The sequence below is a fragment of the Argiope bruennichi genome, chromosome 3 (genome assembly GCF_947563725.1).
Source record: "Argiope bruennichi chromosome 3, qqArgBrue1.1, whole genome shotgun sequence".
Classification (NCBI taxonomy): domain Eukaryota; kingdom Metazoa; phylum Arthropoda; class Arachnida; order Araneae; family Araneidae; genus Argiope; species Argiope bruennichi.
The window spans coordinates 135909094-135927245 of NC_079153.1; the positions used below are offsets into that span (position 1 = coordinate 135909094).

General features: G+C 27.4%; 1 protein-coding gene across 5 annotated transcripts in view; it reads right to left on the reverse strand.

Moving 5' to 3' along the window:
- Positions 1-2904: 2904 nt before the first annotated feature.
- The window catches only part of LOC129963952 (serine/arginine repetitive matrix protein 4-like), an 85538-nt gene continuing 70290 nt past the window's right edge, over positions 2905-18152 (reverse strand). For 2 of the 5 annotated variants that reach the window (XM_056078573.1, XM_056078577.1), the window contains 3 exons: positions 16606-18147; positions 15594-15707; positions 2906-4602 (listed from right to left, as the gene is read on the reverse strand). In XM_056078573.1, coding sequence (XP_055934548.1) covers positions 4392-4602; positions 15594-15707; positions 16606-18147 — 1867 coding nt within the window. In that variant the 3' untranslated portion in view covers positions 2906-4391. Of the gene's footprint in view, positions 4603-12695; positions 12739-14838; positions 14996-15593; positions 15708-16605; positions 18148-18152 lie in introns of all 5 variants that reach the window. The other 3 variants (XM_056078574.1, XM_056078576.1, XM_056078575.1) reach the window with 3 other exon arrangements.

Genomic DNA, 18152 nt, shown 5'->3' on the forward strand with positions numbered 1-18152 from the left:
AACCTTCGTAAGAAACAGCAATAATCTTATATCTTTCTCACATTCTATATTGTTCGTGTCCGAACTATAGTAAATTTTTGTTGTACATGCACGCTTATTCGCCTCGGATTCAAAATACATCTGAATTCCTGTTAATTGTTTCAATTCTTATAAAAATTATTTTATATAGGGGATTACGCTAAAAAAATCAAATTTTTGACGAAAACAAAGAATATTTTTAAATTTATTACTCTGGACTTCTATAAAGTTACTTTTAAAAAACTTTCTGAATTTAGTTTCAGCGTGCATTTTTTCATTTAACAATACATCATTCTGGCGTAATCTGAGTTTATATCTATATACTACAATCTAGACTGAAATATAACAATTTGTTTTTCTAAGTGGAAGCAATCTTAGTGCAAGTAAATCTCAAAAGTCTCATTTAAAAAAAAAAAAAACTCAAATATTGACAATCTTTTGATGGTAAATAAAAGAAATGGAACATTTTTTACAAATATCTTCGTAAATTTTTAACAGTGAAAAAAAAAAAAAAAAAAAAAATGGGGGGGGGGGGAAGCTAAGTACCCAATTTTTTTTAATTAAATGTAAAATTTTTTATGAATTATTTCGAAGCCGAATTAGAAAAGTTGTGCTTGCCTCCACCTCTGATGGATTCTACTAACATATAACAAATTTTTAATGTCATCATCACGAAATCAAACTTTCGTGACATTCTCGCTCATATTTCTCTTAGAATTTACTTCATTATTAGTATCATAGTATTAGATATTACTCAATCATATTACTCTTCCATTTTACTCATACATCTCTTCAAAATGCTCCACAAATTTTCGGCGGGATTTATATCTGGAAAATTACCAGGTCAATCCCAAACTATTCATTTCTTTTCTTGAAAATTTTTTTTACCAGTTTGGAACTATGACATGGAACAAGATCTTGTTGAAAGACATAATTACCACCAGCGAACATTTGCATCATAGGCGAAATTTTTTCTCCTACTATTGTAATGTATTTTTTAGAGTTCACCATTCCTTTAACTGGTACCAAGCTGCCAGGTACTCCAGATGTAAAATAATCCCAAAGCATCTACTTCTGAGGGTGCTTAACTGTTTAAGATGTTATTTCCAGATGGAATTGGAATTCTTGTAAATATTGCACAAATAATTAAGTATATATATATGTTCTGTCATACATCATACACATAATCAAGATTACAATGCTGAAGATTAGATTTTCAGGTCATATTTTTAAAAACTTTATTTGGTTTCATCAAAAAGGTTTTCGTAAACTTATTGAAGTTTTATCTCTTCCATTTCAAATTTTAAATATTATGGGAACTGATGGGAAGACATATATAGTACAATATATTGAATATCGCAAGCCTTCTATAATAGTATTAGTTATATAATCAATAAAATTTGAAACTTAGAAACATTTTGCTGAAGAAGCTATTCAGAGACCAAGGCACATAAATATTTTACAGACATGTCTTCTGACGAACTAGCTGGTCGCCAAAGGCGACTAGACACAATTATAAATATATTTTGAAACAGAAAATGGTAAAAGGTAGTTTGACGCTTCGCTATTAATGAGTTTTATTAATCAACGTTTTCTCATTTTATGCAATATTATTTTGAATTTCATCACGACAAACGAACACCTTTGAAATCTTTTCATGCATCGAAATACCAGATAAATTAAATGTCAAAAACTTCAATTTTCTAAATAAAGCAGAAAATAGTACATATAAATGTAGTATTTTACCAAAAAAAAAAAAAAAAAAAAAAAAAGAGTCGCATTTAAATTATTAGCTTTACAGTTCAAAGTTACATTTTATGATTGAGAATTCCAAGGTTCATATGTTATTCTTGGGCTGGCATTTAAAATTACATTAAAAAAGAAATCATAACCAAGAAAAGAATATTAAACATCTTAAAATTAGGAGCCACACTATACATAATTATCATCTTCATACGATGCTTATCACATGAAAGTAAGGCATATCTTGGTATGGCAACATGCAACCTTGAATATCTACCTGTTTATTGTATAATCATTTAGAACTTTAAAAATTCACCTCATATATACCGAAGTTTCATATCATCATGTGAGGAACATTAATCAGCAAATCTTGAGCATACTATAGTCTCTGATTTGTGTCCACCCATACACTACCCCCCTCCCTCAGTCATCAATAGGGGCATATGAAGAAACAGTGTTCACATCCTCTTCACTAACATTACAGGATTAAATTTCAGATTTTACGATTGTCCTTCTCTTTAAGAGGCTTTAATTCAACAAACTAATCTGCCTGCTTTTCAAGACATAAACAAAGTGTTTGAATTCTCTTATATTGCCCATTTTTATGAAATCTTAATAATTTTATGTTTAGATTCATTTCAATTAAGAAATTTTAAAACGAATTTGGTGAATGATTTCAAATTCAACTTCTTTTCCCCTCCACAAGAGCTTATATGCTGTCTCTGGATGCACTTTTCATAGAGAAAAAGTAGAATTAGTTGAGAATTAAGAAGATGGAGCTCAACAGAATAAAATTTTCCTCCAGATACATGCCTTTTCGATAACCTCGAAATGCAGCCCTTATTTATATTTGGCTGCATTTAAGAAAATTCCCTGGAAATTAAATCATGATGATGAAAATTTTAAAAGACTGAGAATGGAAATTTTGACCTATATGGGACTTCAGTATGGTTTCTTAGAGGGAAAAGAACAGCTACAAATAAATTCTAAAAAGTTCTGTATTTGTGTGAAAAAAATTTACTCTAAAAATTAATGACAAATCAAATTAGACATTAGGCACATATTCTGTTTTTGTTTTAAAATGTATTGTTATTCAAATAATAAAAGTAGAAATTAAACCATCAAATACATTTTTTACTAGAATACTTTACTTTATACAGTTTGCAAATTATGAATAGTTATGACATTCAGAAGATCTCCATGGCATTTTACAGAACAAAAATTTTATAGAAATAATATAAATTTCTACAACTACAGACATGAAGGAGAGGAAAATGCAATTTTCAACAGAATATATATTTTTTAAAATGATAGTGTGAATATCCAAGATACAGAATATCAATTAACAAACAGAGCGTTATTTATGCAACAGAATTACAAATGGATATTAATATCCTACTAAGTACACAGAGTCGTTCTAAACTATGAATATTTGTTAGACATCTTGTAAGGAAATATTTTAGATAAAATGTTTGTAAAAATAAAATAGCAAAATTAATTTTTAATCAATTAATATAAATACATTTACATCAAAGAGGATTAACAGCTCAGAAAAAAATAAACACGATTTGAAATGCTATACAAAAAATAAATTCATTCAAATACATGAAATGAAACATTTGAACTATAATAATGGCAACAAACAAAAACAAGATTTAGTGCAAGTGAGAAAGCCATGTTCATTGCTTTCTTTATCGTATATTTATTAAAACAATATATGCACAGGGAATTATTTACTATGGCAAGTGACACTTTAAAACTAATTTATTCTACACAACAAAGAATACATGATGGCAAAATTTCTATCGTCAAAAACCCAAAATAGTTTGAAACCACAATCATATCATGCTAATTACATATTATTAAAGGATGATGTGCTCATAACACAAAGTTAAAATGCACCCTGCAATTCAATGTGGATGTTTTAAACTTAGTCACACTCCAAACCACATATTACAAAATATTATATGTGAACCAGTTTAAGTAAAAATAGGATTAAAAGCTCGATAAAGGCAAGAAATTATTCAGCAACTAATTAAAGTCTACCAAAAGAATTTTAAACATTGTGGTTTAACAACATTTGCATATATTTCGAAGAATGATTTGCTGGACAACACATTTATAGTTTATGAGTTACACCAACTAACATTTTAATAATTTATGATCAGACATTGAAAAAAAGATTTAGAATACAGTTTTATGTCCTTAAATGCTTTTTACTGCAAATAAAATTTTGAAATATATCAACAATTAAAGGACAGTGGAAATCGAGTCAAAATACCTTTTCGTGTCTCATTTCTCCCTCTATCCACTTAAAAATCAACATATGCACTCTCTCAGATTAAAAGAGACCATCAATTCAAAATATATGCATACATATCCAATGACATTTATGAGAATACATTTTCTCTTCAAATCAAATCTTACAATATGTAAAAAGAAAAATTTAGTTTTGGCAATAAAATCATTCAATAGATACTCCTTTCAACTTCAATGATCATACACTGTAAAATCTTAATCAATCACTATAAAATTTATGAATAATAAACAAGAAAATAAATAACTTATTTCTTTACATTACTGTACACCCAGAAGCCGTGAGGATCATGAAAATGCATTTAAGCAAGTGACTACCGGAGAGAAGCACTGAGAGCCACTTCATACTTTTGCCTGATCACCGGACTCCAGGAGCGGGACCGACTGCGTGAGCTGCTGGGTGAGAGAGCGTGGTTTATAGAGGAAGATCGAGACAAAGCAGGTGAAGATCGATATGACCAGGAGCTGGTGCTGCTAGGTGTGGAGGGAGAAGGACGACGATACGGAACGGGTCGTTTACGTGCACTGAAAATCAAGACTCGTATTAAAGATTTTCTAATGAACCAAATCTTTTATTAGGTCTGTGCATAAATCTCTGCTAGAAAGTGGAGTCAATTAAATATTCAGAGTAAAGTTCAGAAAAATAGCTTTTATATATGATTGATAAATTTATGTTTCAAAATCTACAATCAATCACTTATGTTTCAGAGTTTGCATACTCATTTTCATTGGGAAAATATACTACACATACATGTGCCATCCCCGTCTTTTATACTGTAATAATAAAACCTATCTTCTTGTATGAATCACCAAATAACGATCGACTACTAAAAAATCTTAAATCTTTGCAATTTCAGGCAAGAATACAAATTTTAAATGAAGCATCCAACTGCATGCCAAGAAGCAATGACATTCTGAGTGAAACTTATACGAATAAAAATAAGTTATCCTTTTGCCGAATGTGAGAAACTTAAATGTTATTTATTATTTCATCATTGGTCTCAAAATCAAACCATTTGTTCATTATTTTTTACTTTATTTTATGTCATCTATATCATTCACCAATAAAATTTTTATTTGTTATAGTTTTCTGTAGTCAATATAAATTGTTTTGCTGTTTTTCATTTTAATTCATTATCATAACTTTTTTTCTTCACACCCATGTCAATTACATGCTTTTTTAAAAGTGTAAAGTATTTGAGAAAACGAGCAACTATACTGGTTTTATATGACAAATGAGGATTTTTCCTGAAAATAGAAAAGTACAGAGACTACCTTGTGATAAGGACATAAATCAGTACCAACTATAAATTAAAAAACAATTATGCATAAGAAAAATTTGGTTGTTATGAAAGTTCATGCAAATTTATGCTCAGACCTAATATTTTAAGAAAGTTAACAAATGAAGAGGGTGAAAAAAAAAAATATAATTAAAGATTTATGAAGTTCACACCACCTGTGTAAGTTTCTTTATAAGTAGTTAGAATAGCAAACCCTATACAATGTTTTAAATTCCATTAAAAGGTAAATGCTTCACATTCACAATAATTATGCTAACACAATAAGTACACTGTACAATATGATTATCTTATTTTCAGAGGCACATATAAATGATCTTTTAAAATAATTATTAACAGAAATATTATTATAAATAATCCAATTTGAGATAATCTTTTGAAGATAACCCTCTGAATTGAGATAAATTTAACGTCCTTTTTTTAATGTACTTAAACTGTTAGTAACAAACTTAGCTATACAGAATCACGATCTGATTACAAAAATGACATTTCCAGATATAACAAACCTATGTTGAAAACGAAATCCATAACAAAAATTATATAGCTGGTCATAAATTGAAAAAAATAATTATAGCAAAAAAAAAAAAAAAAAAAAGACCTAAAGACAATTTTAAGAAGTTTGATTTTAGGTTTATTATTACATACCTTGGCAATATTATAAAGTTAAAAAAAAGTTTCTTATTTTGCTAAATAAAGAATAAATATAGAAATTAAATAAAAAATAAGAGGCCATTTTACAGTTTTGTTTTTAAAGATTAATACTTGATACTCATTACATTTCTTAAACTTATCCTTTGATGATATTTAATAAACATTCAAATAAGTTTAATTCTATAAGTTAGTAATAAGTAACAAATAAAAAAAAAAGAATAATCTAATAAAAATAAATAATAAAAACATGCAGGTTTATATAAATTATATTTTTTTTTAAAAAAACAGGAAAAAGTAAAACATCCACCTGGTTTGTCCTCCAAAAATGAACATGCATGAAAATAACAAAGGAGTTTTCAATGATTGTTAAAATAAAAAAAAGTAATACAATGTAATTTTTTTCCTTTCAAAAAAAGAAAAGTTTAAATCAAAACATAACAAAAAGTATAAAAATAACGGTTCTATTACAACTGAATAAACAAACAAATAAATATAATGATAATGTATCAGCTTTATTATAATGATGACACAAGTCCATTAAATGTCACATAGCATGGGAAAAAAACAATTTTTATCAATTTTTTAAGACAAATTTCAATGCACTTGCCCTTTATATTAATTGCAAAATTTTGCACTTATATATATATATATATATATATATATATATATATATATATATATATATATATATATATATATATATACAGGGTGTCCCAGAATGGTTGAAATGCTGTTGTTTAATTTTTTACTTATTAGAGATGTGAGCAATGCAAATTGCAAAATAGTTCAAAATAAGGTAGGATTAAGACCATACTAATAAAACATTTTAATGCTAAATTTTTTTTTTAAATTACACTTTTTAAAGTTTTGTGTGATCTCTCTATATAAATTTAGTTAATCAGAAAGTATAAAATTTTTATGAAACAACAGCATTGCAAAAAAAAAAAACAAAAAAAAAAAACACATATTTGTATCGTTAAAATTGGGTGAGTTATACTGTACTCATAACTGAACTGAGTGAACTCAGTTATAACTGAATAGTGACCATATACCAAAATAGAAATAAAATTTGTGATATATTATAAAAAGATAAAATATATGATAATATTTACATTAAAACCCTTTTTACTTGTTTATTGCAGATTTGTGACAAAGTTATATACTCTTAAGATTTTTTATATATATTATAATTGCTATTTTGTTTATAAAATTTAAAATTAATACATTTATTGCCAAATTTATCATAATTTTTCAAATAGACACTCTAACAAATTAACTCCTAGACGATTTATTTTCTTCCATTCAGCTGTTTCAAATATTTGTTAAAATAATCTTTTATTATTTTTTAAAAAACTGCATGGTGAACTGCAGATGATTTCTTTAACAAATTACTTACTTATTTTCAGAATTATTTCTTTTCAGTATAACTCAACCAAATGTTTCTTGTATATATCACACTAAAGACTGGAAATCACTCAGTAATGCTCAGTTTATATTATCAAATTAAGAAAGTAGCATAACTAATTCCGCATTATAGTATTTTTAACAAATGATGAGCTATTTGAATTAGCTATGATTTGTTCTATGTGCAATAAAAATAATGTAGAAGCTGCTAAGAAATTTGGATAGTGATACCCGCATTTGCCTGAAATTTGATGCTCATTTGTTTACTGGGTGATGAGATGATTAAGAACTACTGTTTCATTTCATCGAAGACCTATCTATGGGAGAAACTAATTGTTCTCTAAAGACGAAGAAATTGACATTATTGCTGTTTTTTCTGACAATCCACGGACTAACATTTGAAAAGTAAATGAAACAAATTAAGTTAAATTTTTATTTAAGAGAGCATTTGGGATATTTTGACATGCACTATCACATTTTTTATCTAAAAATTTCCAATATCAATTTGTATATGGTTTCTATTCCCACAGAAGAAGAAGGATCTTAAGTGGCAAAGTCTCAAAGAATGGCATAAGTCAATTTTTTCCCCTTGTATCATAATTCATTTTGTTTCAAAGTTACAGTTATGTGGCTTTTCTTAATGATCTTGTTTGATGGAAAAGAAAAACTTGACTGACTTTGTTTAGAAAGATCACATAAAAATTTTATAAGTATAACTTTTAAAAATATATAAAGATCTTTTTTTTCATTAGCATGGTCCAATTTCAAACTATTTGGAATTCACATTGCCCACTTATCTTTAATGGGTAAGGAATTAAACTGCATTTTAATCTTTTTGTGACACCCTGTGTGAGAGTGTATAGATATATATCAATAGTAAAAGTAGAAATAAAATGTAAATATGCATAAATACATTGAAATAAATAAAACCTTCTAAGTTGGATAAAGGATCAATAAAATAAGACAATTATTAATTAATAAATTCTTGAACATTCATAAAGATTTATACTGGTAGAGATCTCCAATCATTCTATAAAATTAATATGTGCATGAATTAGTATAAGTATTTAAATAAATTTTTGTAATAATCCTGTTATTGTTTTATTGAACTATTATTGGCATTATTCATTTCATATAGTTTCCTTCAGGATGGAATTTCAAATTAAAATTATAACATTCGAAAGAATCTTAAAGAATACCTTTAATGAAAAAAGTGAATAAGCTGGTTTGATTTGAAACGCTGATTCATGTTATGCTATAAACACACTCAAAAAGCTGGAACCAATATACTACATCCATCAATATTTTGTTTGTATTTAATTTTGTAATGCAACAGCCAGATATGGCCAAGTAACACCACTATATTCATTTTTGTACTGAAAAAATGGAAATTAAAAATAAAAATTTTACATTTAGTTAAAGGACATGGATATGTAGATAATGCAAGTATATGACAATGTTATGTAATAAAAGGGAGAACTACATTGTTATTTTATATATTTAAATAATACAATCCATTTAAGGGAAAAAAAAAAATAGGCATTAAAGAAAATATTTGTCTGGTTGATGAGTTTTTAATCAGTGAATGTATGCACAACATAAACCAATTTTAGAAAGTCGACCTTCTTATAGCATTCAACAAAATAATAATAAGAAGAAGAAAAAAGAGTTTACGAAGAGTAGAGGAGTATATTTTTTAAAACTCTGAGAGCCAAACAGATTTATTAAAAGGAGTAAATTCTTATAACTTTTCTTAAACATCCTATGTTACAACAGATGAATCAAAAAGTTTTTCTTATATTATTAGTGGCAACTCAAATAAAAATGAAAGTTCAAGCTGATGGTTTGGGCAATGGCGAAACTTTATCATCATGATATACTTTCCAATACAAATTAATATATTGTGATTTTATTATTTATTTACTGCAATTACAAACAGCCTCTCCTTAACATGCTGAATAATCAACACTTCTTCAACTAAAAGGAAATATCAGCTTACCTTGCTGAATTTTCATTTTATATAATAAAAATATTCTTTCCTTCCAATAAAAATAATAATAAAAAAATAATTATGTTAAATCGTTTCAAAAAAGTGTATCAAAGTTAAAGCAATGTTTACATCATTTCTTCAACAATAGTGGGATTTTTAAAAAATTACCAACTTTACTGCCGATTTAAGAAATACCAGTTTCTTTCATTTTCACAAAAGAATAAAAACAGGACATTAATGCCTTTCAAAGACAAAAGTAAACACATTTAATAAATCTTGAATTCAAAATATTAATCTGCCATGAAAAAATAATTCAGAGTACGAATAACATAGTTTTTTTTTTATTTGTATTTAAAAAATATTAACCACAAATTTAGTTTAAATATAGGAATTATAACCGAATCAGTAGATTAGATAGTTACTTCTAAAGTAGCTTTTACATAATTTACAATTTCAGAAATCAAAAAGTGATAAAAAAAATAATATCGATGAGAGAAAAACGTGAATAGTAAATATAATGGAGTTCATTCAGGAAAAATAATGCAATAAATTAAACTTTGAAATTTTTTTTTCCAATTTTCATTCAATTATGTAAAAACCTGAAAAAATAAAAGAAAAATATGCTATTATGCATTATTACTAATATAAACCCATCAAAGAAATAAAATGCTTATTTTCTGAAAATTAAAACCATTTTTATTCAATAAACATTTAGGTATATTATAAACCTAAAATTGAAATAAAAATTTAAAATAAAACACATGTTATGATGGATATGAAAATATGAACTGAGGAGGAACCATTTTAAAACTATGCGAAAATGTAAAAAAAAGCTCAACATATATATTAAAATAAATTCGAGCAATAAATATTTCTCATTCCTCCAACATTTATTCCTATTAATATGACTGAATTGAATACCATTCATATATTCCTCTCGCATATCCTCAGAAATAAAACTGAATAAGGGTCTATCATTTTATAACAAACATGCCACTTCTCGAAGTGGTTCTGAAGTAATACTTCCAAACTAAATCAGAGGATATTATCAGGTCTGTTTCTCAATTATCATGAAAATTGCAACAGAATCGAAAGTGCAGTCAAGTTTGATGAGCATCAAAATTTAGATAGATATTAAATGGCAGGTAAATCATTCTACTAATAAAAATATATTATGAAATTAAAAAAGAGAATTTTTTAAAACTTGAAAAATGATATTTTTAAAAATATGTAAAAGTGAATAATACAAAAACGCATATGATTAAAATATAAAAACGAAAAATATACTGACATACATTCCCCTGATAGACAAAGCAAAGCCTTAAAATTCATTCACAAAATACATCCAAGAATTATTCTCATTGAAAACGAAAATTTAATCAAGTCCAATTAATGAACACTTCAAAGAGTTTTGAAAGGAAATTCCAAGAACTACTAATGGTCAGCACTTTAAAAGTGATAATTATCCTAAGGAGAGGTTTGTTTCCCATTGTCCATTCTTTAAATTAGCAGAAAAGGGATTCTCAAGGGCATTTATGCGAAGTTTTAGTTTGCATGTGTTCTAATAATTTATGTAGAAATTAAATCTGAATTATTTAATACTGCACGAAAGACTTTGATGATTGCTGTATTTTTTTACTTTAGATTTACAAGATTATAATTAAGTTTTATACATATACTTTTTAAACTCCAATGAGCTTCTGAAAATTTCAAATTGACACAGATTTTTTTCACACTTTTTTTACAGAATCGGATATTTATCAGTAGTATTGATTTTGAGAATTATTTTCACGTTTTTTCAAATTCCAGCTATACTAATTGTTAATAGTGTGAAATCATGTAATAAGTTATAGCATTTGAATAAAGGGAAGTAAAAGAAACCTTATTAAAAAAAGTTTTGTTTTAATTTGAGGTTCCTTCACCAAGATTTATTTACTGGGTTGCAACATTTGTCCTCTTGGTCGTCTAGAACAATATAAGGACAGCAAATGCTTATTTTAACAATAAATGCATTAAAAAAAATAATTATTAAAACATTACACGAGATTAAGATTTTTTGAAGCTCTTAAAATATCACTAAAACAAAAATGAAAACATCAATCATTTAAATCAAATTTTACTATGAATTTAGCTTTATGCCTTACAATTTATATATAAGTATATAATTTTTTTAAAATGTTTTATGAATTTAAACTTAATACAAACTGGCATAGAAAGAATGCATAGAATTTCATAATATTTAGTGTCTGTTGCCAAAAGGATGCCTTTATAGTTGTTATTTGTGTGATGTTTAATTTATGAAAATATTAAAAAACTATCCCCAAACTGCTTTTATCATCATGCAAAGGAGAAAGTTTGTATGTTTAAAGTCAATCACAGAAAATTTGCTTGAAATGTAAACACACCTGATCATAATCGATACATAATTCTTTTGTTATAGTTAAACAGTGATCAATTGCAGGAATCTTTCAATTAAGAGAAAAGAAAATTTAATCCAAAATAATTTGCAAAAAGTAAGCATTTTTAGATATTAAGGTCTTTTTCTATTTCTGTTTTTGAAAGATAGGATTCATGAAATGCATCAATGAGAAAAGTTTGAAGTAAAAACCTATTAATAATCGAAAACGAAAATTAATAATGCGTATTGATTTACTACATCATGATTCACAGTCATAATATTGATAAATCAATTTTTTTCAAAGACTTTAATAAAAAAAACTGATACAGCTTTATTGATTGATACATCAACAAAATTTTTATAAAAAGAACACAATTCTTGATTTTTTAATTTTTGCAATGATGGATTATTTAAGTTTCTATCAACAATAAGTCTATTATATGAATAAAGCTTAAATGAAAATATCTTTTCTATTATAAAATGCAGCTGAAAGAGACAATGGAATTAATTCCATATGTTTTGAAGAAATATCTGGAAAAGCAAGTATAATTAAAAATCACAATTTAAACTGTTTATTAAATTATCTTACACTAAATTTGTAGAAAAATTGGACATATGACCAAATAGAGAACAAATGATGAATTTAGAAAATGTGCATGTGAAAAATTAACCTGTGATAAGGTTAAGAAAATATTGATGTCACCTAAAATTGAAAAAAGCAAGATAAAATAAAAATACTAAATAGAAAATAATAACACAAAGCAAAATAAATAAAAAATGTATCTACATGCATTGTTTTAATTGTGGTAGTAATAATAATAATAAAAATAAATAAATCATAAGTGCATAAAAAAAAAGAAAAGTGTGTACTGTATACCTGTAACTGAGTGCATAGTGCATGAACATACTATGTGGATCAACTGAAACAAAAAGAATAATCAATTAAAAACATCTACAAAAGAAAATATAATCACAATAAACAAAGGCACTGTGCAATAAAATAAAAAATGCAAAACCAGGTAAAAAATAAAAATATAAATAGAGCTAAACTGGGCTTTATATTTTCCAGTGAACAACCTAACAAAAACAAATAGCAGTTAGTTTCAGTTAGTCAATAAGGAATTTTTATATGAGGTTCGACAGTTCCAAAAAATTATTATTATCTCCCCCCCCCCTAATTTAAAGGTAATTATTGAAAATTTAACTTGTCATATTAAAAGTTGCTTCTTCACCTGATAAGAAACATTTCATTACTTCATTTTATTATTATACTAAGTTGAAATTCATAAGAGCAGTTTAAAATGTTAAAAAAATAAAGCCCAATTGAACTCAATATAACTAATTGAAAACATATAAAAAAAAAGCACAAAGTGTAACAGCTGTGTTAAAAGAAATAGCATGCAAAGTGCAGGGGGAAAAAAAATAAGCAGGGAGGACGTCACATGTTGGGATTTTGGTGTTCTGTAGAAAACCTCCACCATGCCTTCACCCTTCCAAGTTTCACAATATTCATTGCAGCACTGCAGAAATTTAGTTGCACTTATTTTTGATGCATGTCAGTAAGATATAACATATGTATTACAATGTTAAAATTTGATACTTCACCGATGCTGATAAAAGTTACTGCATATACATATTTCAATCCAAAAACTCAATAATTCATGAAAGTGCTATTTTACCAATTACAAAAAGTTAGAACACTCCCTCCTTCAGCACATTATGCTAAAGAATTAAGACGTCAACTAAATAAATAAAATAAAAGTAAAATAAGATATGCAAATGAAAACAATTTTTTAACAAAAGAAAAGATGTTCTAAAAAGTCCCAGTGATTAACATAAGTAATAAGAAATTAAAAAATCTAGCCAGTCTAGAGTTAGATGAACAAGAGAGAAAAATGTTGAATCTGCAAAATAGCAAAATAATATCAGATAGATCAATTTTACCATACTGCCAAAAAGTAAAGAATTAGAAAGAATATTAAAAGAAAAATGTATACATCTTAAAAAATCTGATTTTATACTTTTGAGAGCATTTTCATAGTTTTAACTGTATGTGTATATATAGAATCATCATTAGTTGGAATTATGTTATCATGTTAGTAGGAAATAATAAAAATACTGATCAGGGGAAAAAATATATATTCATTTTGCTTAGCTTTCACTAAATGCACCTTTCTTTTCTCTATAGAAATTCCTCAAATAAAATACAGAAGTAGTTTTCAAATATCAATTTAATGCAAAATGGGATCAGGTACCAAGAGAATTTTAAATCAAGAATATCATAGGAAAAAAAGATTTTTATTAAAATTTTCAATGAGAATAACAGAAAAAGCAACAAAAACAACAACAACAACAAAAAAAAAACACCTTGTCAATTGAAAAGAAGAAATAAAAGGCGACTCATCATCATGATAATAATAAAAGCTTAAAAGTCTGAGATGACCGCAATACTATTTCAAGTCCTGACAATAAGTATGTTATGAAAATCTAGCAAAATGTGAATAATTCAGAATGTTAATGTGATACACATTCACACAGCTTGATATTCCTTCTTGATTTAAGTTTATAACTAATGTTAATCATTTATAAAATCTCCCCCCCCCCTCCTCTCTCTCTAACACACATACATATTTGCCCAAACAAGAGGCTGCCTTCAGCTTTATATGTCTTAAATTTTTACAATATTTTACTAATGTCTTTGCTTCAAAACAAAATTATGGAAACAGAGTAAATCTGAAAAAAATTGAATAAATCAGGAAATTTGAATAATTTATCCATAATGATGAACAATGACAAAATAAGAGTTACCCAAAATACAGAACTGTTGAAAAGAAGGTTATGAGCACATAAAATTATGAACTTTCTTAGAATATATTCCAATAGCATATGGAGCTCATATCTACAATTTCAAATTTAAGGCAAATATTTTTTAGATGTAATAACAGTATAATTTTATAATAAGTTAAGACTAAATTTCTGCAGTTGAAGGTGGCAAGCCAATGGGCTGAATTTAAAAATACTTTTTAATAAAGGCGATACACTCGACTCCAAAGACTGCTGCTACTGGTGCTAATGGAAGAATGACGACTGAAAGGTGATCGAGATGGGTAGCTAGAAGACGATCTAGAACTCGATCGAGAGACACGTCTATATCGAGGCATGCTTACAGAACGAGCCCTAAAGAAGCAGTTTGGTTTGTTAGTTACAACAGAAAATTATTAACTGAAAAGTTAGAGTTTCAATATGTTAGAAGGAACCTTAGATGGGCAAGAATCCTTTATTTAGAAATATATTAATTTCTGAAATGAATATCCAGCCAAATAATTAAAATGGTAAGTACTGGTTAAAGAAAGCACAACTTTCCATGATTAAACAGAATTAAATTCTGTTAAAAAATTCTTAAATTGCACCATTTACCTTTTGAAAATTTTCGAAAAATCATAATCATTTTAAGCAAACAATATATTTATTAAGAACAGAAAAATTACTTCGTAAGAGTATTAGAGAAATTTTTAATAAAACACATTTTCTTTTTGCTTTATGCATTATTCATTTAAATAAGCAAGAAATAAAAATTTTTGCATACAAAAATAGAAATTAAGATGTCAAACATATGTAACATAAATGTATTATTTAATTAAAATTACTTTATACATTATAGTAAAAAAAAAATTACAACTTTTAAAAAATTCTTTTAGAATGTTTTAAATTTTGAAAGCATTCATTTATATATTTTTTAAAAATAATTTCCAAACACCTATAAAAGATATTATACCTAGTAATACGTCTTTTGTCTAAGAAACTCGGAGAACCTCTCCTCCTAGGTATGGAAGGACTCCGAGCAATGGATCTTGAGCGAGATCGAGATGAATAGGACCTTGAACGAGATCTGAAATCAAAATGTAAATTTGAAAATCGGACGGAGAAAGAAAGAGAGAGAGAGGAAAAAAAAAAAAAAAACCAGTGATATAAAATAAATAATGACAATTATAAATTCTCAGATGCGTGCTTAGAATAAAATTAGTTGCGAGTCTTAAAATAGGTTCATTTTCCTGTTTAAGGCCATAACTCCAATTAAAAGTCCTTGTATCTGTTTCCAATAACAGATTAAAATTACAAATATATTATATAAACTTTGACTCAGCTAGTTATGAACAATTACAGAATAATAACAAATCTTATTTATTTTTCAATTATAAACTATTATGAATTTAAAAATCAACTATTTTGCATAAAATGCATTAGGATTAATTTGATTTTATTTAATGAATTCATGAATTCACTTAAAAGAAAGTGCTGTTCAGAAAAACGTCTTCTACAACTTCTTGTTTGTTAAGTCTTTAAAACTTATTTTACATTCTGAAAAACCTAATGACATATAAAATGATTAGTAAGTTAATCATCAGTAAATCAGAATGTATAAATATTCATATAAATCAAAACTCTTAGCATAAGTTATTTAAATATTTATTTCAATTTTAATTCCAATTACAAAATGTATTTTAAAATAATAATTTCAATTATGCAGAAGATACTAATAGATTAATTTTTACAATTTATAACTTCCATACACATATTACATTGTTTTTCATGTCTAGAAAATCTTAACTCAATAACAATAAAAATGCCTTACTTGTAAAGCAATATATATATATATATGTACTAAATGAAACAGAAACACTATTATGATATGCCTCCTTAAGATTTTAATTAACATAACAAATGACTTGCTACATTCTATTCTACTCAAAGTTTCAAAATAATAAAAACTGATGTTAAATACAAACCTAGAGTAAACTGAAACACTTCTGCTTCTACTTCTACTGTAGCTCTTGGAGTGGGTTCGACTTCTGCTTTTACTTCTGCTCTTGCTTCTACTTCTGCTACGACTTTTACTGTAGCTTAGGCTGCGACTCTTGCTGTAACTCTTTGTTCTACGACTATAACTTCGACTTCGGCTGGATCTTTCACTGCCACTTGCACTATGAGCAACACTGGTGCTTCTGCTTCGAGAGCGGCTACCGTCTTTGTTCTTGGAACTCTTCTCCTGGTCAGTGTTTTCACTGGCACTTCTGCTATGAGACAGACTGTGATCCTTTCTTTTGATTTGTCTTTCTTCTGAGCCTTTTAGTTGTTTTGTGCTACTTCTCTTGTTTGATTTAGAAGCGACTTTAGTTTCTTTTATGATTGGAGAAGAGTTGTCTTCAATTCTGAAAGCCAAAGTACCTTTAGAATCCACATTCTGAGAAACATTGTCTCCCATTGACACAACATTCCAGTTATTTCTCTTTGAGCAAAACGTATCTTCCTTATCACGATTATTGCCATTATCCATTGACACAGAAGCATTAGGTGTCTCCACACTGCTCCCTCTCTTAATTTTAACTTCCTGAGAGGTATTACACTTAGTCGAAAGACTTTTAGATTTGTCAATCTTTGGGCTGGAAACTTTATCACTGGACCAATTAGGACTGTTTTTATTAGAAGCAATTTTGTTCAAGTGTTTTGTTGTGTCCTTGCTCCTCTTCTGTTTCTTTGAATCATTTCGAGATGGTGATCTAGTAGGACTACAAGAATTAGATGATTCTCTATTTCGTTGACTGATGACAGGGGTCTCTTTTGTTACTGTAACTTGACAGGTTTCAGGAAGGATAATCATACCTTTAGAGCCTGAAGTTTTAACATCATCTGGAAGTGATTCCTTAGAATGACTTCGATTTCTTTTAGATTTTCCACTACTAATTTTATGATGAATAGGACTATCGCTGCAACTGTCATGAGCAACTTCTTTGACTACCTTCTTTGACTTCTTATTCCTGTCAGCATTTTCACCTTCTGATTTCTGACAATCACTTTGATCAGAATGCATACTTTCACTGAGAGATCTGTCTCGATGGTTTGATTTTTGCTTAGATTTTGTTTTGGAACTTTTATGTTGACTGGGGCTTCGAGTGAGAGATTTACTATCATGTCGCTTTTTCCTAGGGCTATGGACTGCTTTCAATGAGCCTTTGGTATTTGTTTTGTGATCTTTACCATTTCTTCTTACTTCTGGTTCAGCAGGAGATTGGCTTTTACTTTTAGTATCCCGCCGATTTGAACGCTTTTGAGAATGGGAATCCACAGACGATTTACGGGATCGGTGAGATTTTGATTTGACCTTTTTAGAAGGAGAATATGAAGGAGACTTTGCTACAAATTTTTTCTTATGCACAACTGAATCTTCAACTGGTGAGGTTTCAATTATATGTTTCTTATTCTTATAAACAACTGGTGAATTGGATAGGGATCTTGGAGCATATTTTTCACGTTTATGGACACTTTCTGATCTAAA